Consider the following 11795-nt stretch of genomic DNA (forward strand, 5'->3'; position numbering starts at 1 on the left):
TCTTAGGAACAGTAAATGTGGATGGGTAGATCACTAGATGAGAAGTCAAAAAGACCTGGAACCTTGTGTTTGGTAAACAGCACAAAGCAAATACTTTCTTGGGGCTTCACCTTCCCTTTTGATACGATGAGACTGATGCTGCATGCTGTGTTTGGAAACCACCTCACCACTTCCACTGTGGGAAGAACTAAGCGTATATGAGAGAACCCCTTTTTATAGTAAATAAGCAAATTACCCTTTTGTCTAATGTCACCTTTTATTTGCAGGCAAAAGAGTGCAAGGGTATTTTCATAGGATATCATGATGAGTAGGTGGGCTTTGCTTTCTGATGGAAAGAAACCCTCAAACAGGACCCGAGACAATAAAATGCTCCGGCTTCAAAGCTTTGTGTTGATGGCAAATAGATCAGCACACCAATTTAGAGATGGGATGCTTCCAAACTTGCAAAATTCTTATTTGGGATTTACAGCAGGCTTCTTTCCTTAGAGAAGCACCATTTTTAGATGCAGTATCTTCCACTTGCTTTTTTATGCTCTAGGACAGTCTTTTGACTTCATTCATCTGGCAGTTAAGCAAAACTCCAGTTTTGTTTTCTTAATACAGTCAGTGTAAATTTCAAGGAAATTTGGGGACCTGTATTTTTTCTAAAAGTTCTTTTTACTCAAAAAGGTTAGGGAAATTGATCATTATTGCTCAAGTCAGAAAAAAAAATGCGGGTGTTTTCCCAGTCTGTTGCACTACTGATTCATTCACTCACTAACTCTTCCACCATTTTCCACAAGTAGCTGATAATAAGGGGGTTGGAGAAGGCAGAATTTTTTCCTATTAATGAAAAAATCCCTAATGCTGACAGTAAGGAAAAGGAAACCCAGAACCCCCTGGGTTTTGCTGCTTATTCTCCCTGCATGAGTTGTAATGGGTGTAGAACAGCTTTCTTCATATGAAGAAACAGGGATTGTGTAGCTGATGGTGAAGGTGTGGTGCACTGTGGGATTGTCTTATCACTTGTGTAACTTTTTCTACATACATAGACGTGGATATAGGAGGTTTATTTTATGCCTGTCTTAAAGTAGAAAGGAGGGAAACATACAGTTCAGGCAAAAGAGAATCAGATCCATAGATCCATAGATAAAGGTTGTCAGTTTGGACACTAGAGGAATTAAAGAAAATAAAATACTTTATTTTGTAGCACTATATAGTGGGAACATCATGAAGGAGAGTTAGTGCACCTCTGCACAGGACACCCTGCAGCACTTAAGTAACAGGCAGTCACTGCTCTACTGATGGGAAATAGTAGGCAAGGCTATGATGTTCTCTGAAGTGTGTGTACAAAGAAATTTTAAACAGACCTTCTGCTGATAGCAGCTGCTGAGCCCTGGGCAGCACAGGGCAGTGACCTGTGCTGGTGAGGGGGAAAAGCAATGGAGTGTGCTCCTGAGGGACTGAAGCTATACTCTGATCTCTTTTCAGACAGAGAATTGAACAAGGAGGACAGCGCCCTGAAAAACGAGCAGACAGTTAACAATGGTGTAAATAAGGAAGGTAAGTGCCTGTTCTATGGAGCAGTCAGTGATACTGACCCAGTAGGCAGAGAGGCCAGGATCCCATCATAGAATCACAGAATATACTGATTTGGAAGGGACCCATCAGGATCATGGAGTCCAACTCCTGGCCCTGCACAGGACACCCCAAGAGTCGCACCAAGTGCCTGAGAGCATTCTCCTTAACCCTAGCCCTAACCCTCCCTGCCCTTGAGGAGTTGACAGCTCCTCCCAGTTTGGTATTTGTTGTCAGCTTGGAGTTGAAGGCTCAGAGTGACTTCTATATAATGCTTCCTAGTGGAAGTATTGGGTGGGATTGTGCCATGAACACTGTGTAGTTTCAGGAGAAGAGTTAACCAGCTTTCAGGCTGTAGTTAAGGTCAGAGTGACTCCTGTATTTTTATCACCTTTAGAAATAACCCTAGCAGAGCATAAGGACTTGAAGGGTGTATACTTGGGAGATGATTGAGATTTAAAAAAAGAAATAAAAAAAAATAGTCCCAGTCAGAGTGAGATGAGAATACAGATCAAGTGACAGTCCCTGCTAAGGGCTGGCTTCTGTTTAATGCTGCCTGTTGGGAGTTCTCTGCAAGGAGGCCCTCATTTCTCCAGTGTGTGCACATGAAGCACTTAAGTGAGGAACAGGAATTGATGTAACCAAGAGGAAGGTTTGCCAAGGGGAAGCTTGATTTGGAGAGATTCTTTATGAAATGTAGTCAGACTGTCCTTCATTGTGTCTGGTGGAAAACAGTACTCTCTGTGTCTGTCTGTCTTCAACCTCCCTGACATCTGCTGGAAAGGCAACACAACAATTCAAGCTGTCAGGAAGATTTCTGGGCAGCATCAGGGACAACTTCACACAGGATACTGCATGTGCTAGCAAGGGGTGGGGTACAGCTGTATCTGCTACTCATTTGCAGAGAAGGATTGGATGGGGATTGGTCACAAATGGCTGCCTTGGCTGTAGTGACCAAGAAACAGCTCCAGATACTGAGAGGAGTGGAGAAAGTGAACATCAGAGTACAGACCCTGTGCTTACAGAGAGCAGATTTCCACTTATTCAGGAAGAGAGTAGGCAGGATCTTGTGGGAGACAGTTCTGAAGAGCAAAGGAGCTCAAGAGAGCTATCAAGCCTTTAAGGAGGACTTTCTCCAAGCATGAGCACAGGCCATGCTGATGGTCAGGAAAACAGGAAAATCAGAAAATCATCTTGGCTAATCAGGGAGCTCCTGACAGGGTTCCAGTGCAAAAATTGCTTATGCTCAATGTGAAGGCAGGGACAGACTACAGTGGAGGAATTTAGGAAGAGACTACCTAGGCAGGTAAGCAGGATATTAGGAATGCCAGAGCTCAGGGACGCTTGAAACCACTATGGAATGTCCACTATAATGACAACATCTGCTGTTAAGTTGTCTTTAAAAGAATAAACAACAAAAATGTGGGCCTTTGTTGACCAGGAGATTGATTTAGAGCTCTCTAATGCTGATGAAGTATAGGCTAGGTGAGCAGACAGTGAGTTGGACTGAAAACTGGCTGGGTTGCTGAGTTCAGAGGGATGTGATCACTGGTATGAAGTCTAGTTGGAGGCCATTATATAGTAGTGTGCTTCAGAGGTCCATACTGGGTCCAGTCCTCTTTAACATCTTCATTAATGATGAAGGTCAGTCAGGCTCACTTTCGTCCCTGGGAGAATCCTGGGACAAGTTTTCTTGCAATGTGTTTCTGGTCAGAGAAGAAAGCTGGAGATTGGGGAGTACATGTAAACTGCAGATGTCCAAGTTGTCAGCCTTTTGTGGATGAAATTACTAGATTTGCAGATGAGGGAAGAACAGTGGGTGTCATATACCTTGACTTTAGCAAGGCTTTTTATGCAGTGTCCCCAGCATTGTTGGAGTCCTAAGCTGGGATATCCTAGTCTGAAGTGACGTCTGTCTACATGGGTAGAAAAATTGCCAGCTTCTCAAGCCTGCAGGTCATGGTTAATGGTTTGTACTCTACATGGATGCCAGTGGCAAGTGGAATACTGCAGAAGTCTGTATATTTTGGTGATCTGGACAAGGGAGAGAAAACAGTGTCATGGAGTTTATAGATGACAGCAAAGTGTGAAGTGCAGTCAATCAGTATAAGGGCAGAGTAAAGGGCTGTGTAAACCTTACGAAATTCTGCAGGAGCCACGCAAAGTCCTGCACTTGGATGGACCAACACCCTACACTCGTGCAGGCTGAGGAGCAGCTCTGCTGAAAGGTACCTGTGAGTCCTAATGGACAGTACACAATGAGTCAACAGTGCTCCCTGGAAGCAGAGAAGGCTGAGAGCATCCTAGGCTGTTCTACAGAGTGCCAGTGGATTGAAGAAAGTGGTTATTTTCACTTGTCACTTGTTAAATGGCACGTGAAGTATTGCATCTAGTTTTTGGCCCACCCAGTGCTGGAAGAGTGCCACCAGTCTGGAGCACAATTCCTCCTCTGAGAGGAGGCTGAAGAAATTGAGCTTGTTCAACCCCAGAGAAGAGCAGGCTTTCAGGCTACTTAACAGCACTGCCAATACCTATGGGGATGTTGATAAGAAGGCTGAGCCACCGTGTTTACTAAAGTGTATTAAGCAGGGTATCAAGGTGATGGTCCAAAATTGAAGCAGTAGAGATTCTGTGTGGATATGATGAAAAAGATTTCTGTCTCTAAGTATAACTAATCACTAGGACAGTCTACACAGGGTCATCATGGAGTTTCTACCACTGAAGGTTTTTAAGACCTGATTGGAGAAGGTCTTGAGCGGCCTGTCTGTTTGTCCTATGAGTTGTTTGTCTTATGAGTTGTACCTGGTGACTCATCTCTGGCACGGTCCGAGGGGGAGGGCTGTGGGACCGTGACACTGCACAAAGAGGTCCAAGCGAGGTAGAAGGTGCAATGGCAGTGAAAGTGTGCGGGGTTTTTATAAGCTCTGGCGGAGAAAGGGCCAGAAAATGCGGTGGAGCATGAGACGGACAACCAGGGAAACGAATAGGAGTAGGGACTCAGGAGAAGAGGGAGGAACTGGGGAGGAACTGGGAAGAAAGGACGAATGGTAGCTCTCTCCTCACTGCAGCTTCTTCAGCCGATCAGAGGGAGAAGCAGGGAAGCAGGGAGAGGCATGTCTGGGCACTCCTGGGCAGTTACAACTGCAGGGGTAACATACAATGCACATGTTTAAAACCACATAATAACTGTAAAGTCCATATAATAAAGTCCTTTTTCAATTGCTGTATATCTTTTTCCACGCCTGGAACCGTTCCCACTCTGATTCTTGCTCCTCCACACATCTCTAAGCAATGACTGACACCACTGTGAAGTTAAGCAGTGAGATACTCCTGAGAGCTGTAACTCTACTGTGATCTCTTTTTCAGAACTGTCTGCCATGCAGAGCAGCACCCTGAGATCCAAGTGTGCAGTTGATGATGGTGTAACTGGGGAAGGTGAGTGCCTGTTCAGAGATGGGAAGCTGTCCTGGGGGGAAGTGTTGGTTTTTGGTGTTAGCTGATGATGTTGGCAATATGTTGAGTTGTAACTAGCAACTCAGTCTTAGGCAATAGAGTCATAGCTTGAAGCTGAGCAAGGCAGGGGACTGTAGTTGTCTTCTGATCTCTGTGCATACGTCTTTAATGAGAACATTAGCATGCTGGCCTACCATGCAGATGGCTATAGCATAAATGAAGGCAGTAAGTGGCTGTACTGTGGAACAGTCTTTGTTCATTGTGACTTTTGCCTAATGCTTCCTGATGTGCAGTTATGGGTGGCACCATGGGTGCTGAGTGCCTCCCATGCTTGGCTTTCGCAGGATCTGTAAAGGATCATGAAGACAGTGCAGAGTCAAGTATGGAGGTGAGAGGGGAGGTGTTGAATGGTGGTCCCATGGGGATGGGGCATGTTGGCCAGGGTTATTATTCATGCCAAATGAATGTCCCAGATCTCAATCAGATTATCCTTGATCCATCTGGGCCAGAGAGGCAGAGTGTTGTGAGGGCCAGAATTGTCTGAGTATTGCCTTTGTGCTTGCAGAACTGACGCAGGTTGCAGAAGGTGGAAATGAGGAGCACCTGAACAACACTCACAGCTAAGAAGGTATGTGAGAGTGAAGCTTCCTGTGTCTTGGAAGAGTGTTCTGACTGGCACAGAGGTTGGGAGTGGCAATGCTGGGTCAGGCTGTGTGTGACTCTCTGACCCCTTTATACTCAGGTAGAAAACAAGAGTGAGAATTGGTAGGAGGGAAGTGGCGTGTGTGTGGTGGGCATGTCCCTGTGTGATAGGGAATCCGATGTTTGTGATGGAAGTGTACAGAAGACTGGCCAATTTAGCCAGTTTAGAATCACAGAATGGTTTGGTTTGGAAGGGGCCTTTAAGATCGTCTAGTGCCAGCCCCCTTGCCTTGAGCAGGGAACATTCCACTAGATGGATTACTCAGAGCCCCATCCAGCCTGGCCTTGGACACCTTCAGGAATGGGGCATCCACAGCCCCTCTGATCAACCTGTTCCAGTGCCTCATCACCCTCATAGTAAAGAATTTCTTCCTAATATCTAATCTAAACCTACCCTCTTTGAGCTTAAGGCCATTCCCCCTTGTCCTATCACTCCATGCCTTTGTGAAAAGTCCTTCTCCGGCCTTTTGTAAGCTGGAAGATACTGGAATGCTTCTACAAGGTCTCCCCAGAGACTTCCCTTCTCCAGGCTGAACAACCCCAACTCCCTCAGCCTGTCTTCATAGGAGAGGTGTTCCAGCCCTTTGATCATCTTTGTGGCCCTCCTCTGGACTTGTTCCAACAAGTCCAGGTTTTTTCTTGTTGGGGGGCCCAGAGCAGGACACAGTTTAAAAATGCAGGATTGACTGTTGCTGATATTCATTAATAACTCACCTCTTGCTCATGCTTGCACTTTGACTTTATTCCATGCCTTAACAAGTGATAAAGGCTTATAGTCTGAGGAGTCAGTAAGGCAGTATGTTTATTGCCCTCAACAGATGGATTCAAAGTCCAGCAATGGTTCTTAGTACCATCTTAGTCCATGTAAGCTTTGCAGACACACCAGCAGTGAGAAAGTTCTATTACATATTTATGCACAGTTTTGCTTAGAATCACAGAATGGTTTGGTTTGGACTTCTGAAAAAATCTTACACAACTGCAGTGAAATTACTTCTAAGCAGATCACGCACTTCAACTGTACCCTTGGGAAATTGAGACATTCACAGTTATTGATGGCAGATGATTTCACTTCTCCATGGTACCACTGAATCTACCAGGTTGAGGAAATTACTTCTATGTTTACCACCTGGCTGTCACAAGGATCAAAGACTTTGAGATCTAGCACCATGCTATAGCTTCAACTCAACTTTCTGTTTCACAGATAGGAATTTTGGATTTTTTACAGATAAGTCTTCAGTGTGATTTTCTGCTACGCTACCAGGTGCTTTGGAAGCCAAAATTAGAGTGTAGTCATTGCTCTCTTAGTCATGTGGTTTAGTTTTAGGTAGTCCCAAGAGAAGCAGGGAGTTGGACTTCATGATCCTTACAGATGCCTTCCAACTTGAGACTGGTTTTGTCTCCAAGCTGATTAACTGAGACACCAGAAACTTCTTCTTTTGAAATTTTTTTTATCTGACTTAAATGTTGAAAAAGAAAATGTAAGAAGTTTTTAAAAAATGTGTACTATAAGCTAGTGTGTATCAAAGCATTTTTATTTGTTAAGAAATTAAGTTTGCGGATTGACTGTGAATGATTTTTCTTTCCTGGAAGGAAAAGGAAAGATGTTGTTTTATCTGTCATACAGTCCTTATTTGAATGGTATAACTATGAGTATCTCATACTGGTTTCTGCTTTTTGTGTTGTAGATCAATGTCCCCAAACTTTTTTGATGGTGCACCACATCAATAAAATACTTTGAACATATACACACAATTTATACATATTTATTTATAAATTATATATGATTACTACCATAATTATTATATACATTCTAAAATATGCACAAAAATTTAAAAATTATAGGGATGAAATAAGCAGTGTTTTTAATTTTTAAATTTTATTAATGGTGCAAAAATATTTTTTTTCTGCACCACAATGGATTGCCTTGTACACACCCACTTTGGAGCCTGCTGATGCAGATAATCCATTTAAAGATTCTCAAAAGGCACAGTGATGTGGAAGCAAGTGGCACCTTACTACTGCAAAGTTTTTTGTTCTGCCAAGTTTGATACCTCTGTTGAATTACCAGCCAAGCAATCACATTCTGATATTTGCTGAAAACAATGCTGTAAAGAGAAAAAAATCTCTGAATGTGAAGAAACATGGACAAGTGGAAGGGTGGGAGGCAGTTAGGACTAAGTATAAGAAACCTGACTCTGTGATGTGGACAAAGCTGCTGATGAAACCGTCCTGAAACAAGGAAGCAGACTTGAAACAGGGCTGTACAACTGTAGAGGAAGCTGTGACGTCTCCTAATAACTGAGTCATATCCTGTTAGTTACCAAGGAGTAATACTGAACACCAAATGAAGTAAGTCAGTGTATTATTCCTGGCCTGTGTGATGTGCTGCTTTGCACAGGCTGTGTACTTGGCTGAACTGTGCCCCTATGTCACACTTAAAGGTTTAACATATGAAATGGTTTTGTTGTTACATCGTGCCAAGACGTCAGATATAGCTGTGCCTGCTTTAGTGCTGTTTGCGAGCCATGTGAGAACAGAACATTTTGCGTGGTTTGTGGGAAGTATGAAACCTGATGCTTAAGACCACAACTGTAAAATGAGAGAACCCTTTTTCATGTTTAGACCCTCTCACTGCATAGACACAAGGAAGTATTTCACACACCCCCACATCTGCCCCAGCTGGCATTTGGTCATGTTCTTTAGTCTTGTCATCAAGCTGGCATAAGTCAACTGAAGGTAAAGCAGTAAACCTGCTTGGATTTTAAACATAGAAATCACAAAAATACTTCAGGCTGATCTAGGAACACTGTGAGGACCAGACTAGGGACATCTTTTTTTTCCTCTTTGTCTACAGAGGTAAGTATCATATGTTACCATTATCTTATCCTAGGTTGGAGTGATGCTGAGCTAGAGTGAGAGGGGCAGATAGTGCTATCAAAATAGAAGCAAAAACTGAAGGGCATAGTGCCTTGGCACATCCAGGTGGTTGCTCTTATGGAGTTACTGTGTGTGCACCAAGGTGGAAACACCGATGTAAGCGGGCTTGTGTGTGCTTCATTGGAAATCAGCCTGGTTAGAGGTTGATGCATGTTGCGTGTGGTGAGTTAGGTTGGGCACGTAGTATTGGACTTGCTGGATGCTAACTTCCTGTACTGTAACTTCCCTTTGCCTTCAGTTTCCTCCTTGTCAAATAAGAGCTGTATTTGCAATTGTCAAAAGAGAAAACTCCAAAAGCACTTGGCATATACTGTGTGGAAGAAATAGCAGCAGCATCACGTGCATGTGTGATGCATGACTGATACTGACATTACAGGCATAAAACCTTTACATAGAAGTGGTCTTAATTGCCTGGTTGTGTGATCCAAAGTCACCAAATCAGAACAGCTTCACAGATTACCAGCTTAGCAGGTGGCCAGCAGTAAGTAATAAATGTTCTTAACATGTTCCAGTTGCAGAGGAACATGTCTAATCATAAACAGATAATTTGGGTAAAATATCTAGTGGCTATCAGATACCATGGGTCACATGGCTGCTCTAATTGGGTTATTGTAAGTCACGTGACAGTGTCTTAATTCATCTTCACACTTTAATAGTATTTAAAGTTTGCAGTATTCTCATATAATTCCTTAAATTTCTAGAAGAAAAGACAGTAATTTACCTGTGTACTTTCTTATTCTTTTGTTTCAGATCTTAAATCATGAGCAAATAATTGCTTTTTGGAGCAAAGAAAGATGGAAGAGAAGCTGTAAAATTCAGTGGCGAAGAAGCTGCTACCTCTTCCCTTGAAGGTCTTCCACATACAATGAAGTTATCAGAGCTTTATAAAGAACCACTTTGAAGACTAGTCAAGCAGTTTCCAGTGCCTATTTTTTTTTTCTCAAAGGGGACAGCCTCATTTTCTAGTGTTACTGTGTGAAGATAAATAGACTGAATCATGGAAAAAGTCTTTTGGGTTGTTTTGTATGGAGTTTTTAGTGCTCTACTAACACAGAATGTAAGAGCTAAGGCCTAACTGCTCAGCTTTCTATGCAATTTTTGATCAGTACCTTTTTATAGTCAGAAGAAAGACAGCTCATCCTTCAGCAGACCCAGATGGATGGAAGTTGTATTTTCTAGTCTTGGTTATGTAACAGGAACTCAGTGCTCCAGACAAAGCTGTGTCCTGGAGTTGGCAGAAGCCTGGCAAACTGATCATCTCATGGCAGTGGTTCACATTGTGATTAAACTACATTTCAGTTTGTTGTTGCACTGGAACAGAGTTGCATTACTATTAGCAGTGGTTTATTTTTTATCTAAAGCTTTTTATAATTTTTGCATGACGTTACCTTTCATCTTTCTCCTTGTTCCAACTTATGCCCATTATCTTCCATTCTCCCAACTGGAACTACTGTCTCCATCTTCTTGATGATCAGTTTAATGATCAGTAAGTATGGGAAGGATGCTGCTAGGTACCTTCCTAAAGCTTACTCTTCTCCAGACTTGAACAAGTACAGTGCCTTCAGCTTCTCCTTCTTTGCAGGACAAGTGCTCTGACCATCTTGGTAGCCCTTCACTGAACTTACTCCAATTTAATTGATCTCTGCCTTCTTGAAGGGCTCCAATGCAGTATTCTAAATGCAGTCTAATCAATGTGTGCTGAGTAGAGGAGGATAATCTCTACTCTCAATCTACTGGCTGAGCTCCTGTTAATACAGACCAGGATATTGTTGTCTGCCTTTGCTGCCAGGGAACACTGCTGGCTCATGTTCTACTTGCTGCTTATTGATGTCCCTCTGCTTCTTTTCAACAGAACTGCTCCCCTGCCAGCCACATCCTGGCTTGTATTATTACAAGTGGTTCCTCTTTCCAAGAGCTTTACATTTGTCCTTTTTTAATTTTAACCTGTCTAGGTCTCTCTGTCGGGCAGTCCTTTAGTATGGTGAGGCACTGGTGAGGCCACACCTGGAGTACCATGTCCAGTTCTGGGCCTCTCAGTTCAGGAAGGATACTGAGGTCCTGGAGCAGGTCCAGAGGAGGGCAGCTAGGCTGGTGAAGGGACTCAAGCACAAGACCTATGAGGAGAGGCTGAGGGAGCTGGGGCTGTTCAGCCTGGAGAAGAGAAGGCTCAGGGGAGACCTCATCACTCTCTACATCTCCCTGAAAGGAGGTTGTAGCCAGGTGGGGGTTGGTCTCTTTTCCCAGGCAACTATCAGCAAGACAAGAGGGCATGGTCTCAAGTTGTGCCAGGGAAGGTTTAGGTTAGATATTAGAAAGAATTTACAGAGAGGGTGATCAGACACTGGAATGGGCTGCCCAGGGAAGTAGTGGAGATCTACGTCCCTGGAGATTTTTAAAAAGTGACTGGATGTGGCACTTAATGCCGTGGCCTAGTAACCGCAGCGGTAGTGGATCAAGGGTTGGACTTGATGATCTCAGAGGTCTCTTCCAACCCAGCTGATTCTATGATTCTGTGTTGACTGACTGTCCACAATTTGGTGTCATCTGCAAACTTGACTTAAAGATTATCTAGTGCCATTGACAAGGATGTCATTCAGTAGACCAGGTTGCTGAAAACCCCATCCAACTTGACCTTGAACGCTGCCAGTGATGGGGCATCCACAACTGCTTAGCCAAGCTGAATCTTCTGATTTACCTGCGTATTTTCCTGACTATCAGCATGGCCTGATAGTCTCCAAGCTCATTTAGTTCTGTGAATTCGTGGAAGACTAAAATTCTACCTCCTTGCTTTCTACACTGCATGCATTTGTGCATTTATCTTCTGGCCCCTTCTGCCAATTTTTTTCTTTCTGAGGTCTGTTTTGTTTCTATGACCCTGTACCCTTCAGACCTCTATCCTCTATGTCTTAACTAACAGTATGAGAAGGATCACAGGTAACTTGTGCCCTTACCATGTCCTATGGTAAGAAGTACAGACTCTACAGAAAATGAACTTTTTGCTTATTACTACACATACCATTTAAGCATTTTACAGGAACTGCACTGCATTTCATATGATCTTTTTGTAGGGCTAGATACCTTACCTCTACTGTTGTCTGTAAATATTTGTTTGTAATTTATTAAAAAAATACTTAAGATGTCAAAAA

The 11795-nt window shown here is 43.2% G+C and overlaps 1 protein-coding gene across 4 annotated transcripts in view; it reads left to right on the forward strand.

The window, feature by feature from the left end:
• Window positions 1-11795, forward strand: part of LOC127467238 (SLAM family member 5-like) — a 28784-nt gene extending 16989 nt beyond the window's left edge. For 2 of the 4 annotated variants that reach the window (XM_051778956.1, XM_051778957.1), the window contains 4 exons: window positions 1471-1542; window positions 4924-4992; window positions 5576-5638; window positions 9400-11795. In XM_051778956.1, coding sequence (XP_051634916.1) covers window positions 1471-1542; window positions 4924-4992; window positions 5576-5634 — 200 coding nt within the window. In that variant the 3' untranslated portion in view covers window positions 5635-5638; window positions 9400-11795. Of the gene's footprint in view, window positions 1-1470; window positions 1543-4923; window positions 4993-5575; window positions 5639-7397; window positions 8062-9399 lie in introns of those variants that run through there. The other 2 variants (XR_007903023.1, XR_007903024.1) reach the window with 2 other exon arrangements.

Source organism: Manacus candei, unplaced genomic scaffold (assembly GCF_025592945.1).
Source record: "Manacus candei isolate 608988 ecotype Guabito, Panama unplaced genomic scaffold, ASM2559294v1 h1tg000014l, whole genome shotgun sequence".
Classification (NCBI taxonomy): Eukaryota; Metazoa; Chordata; class Aves; order Passeriformes; family Pipridae; genus Manacus; species Manacus candei.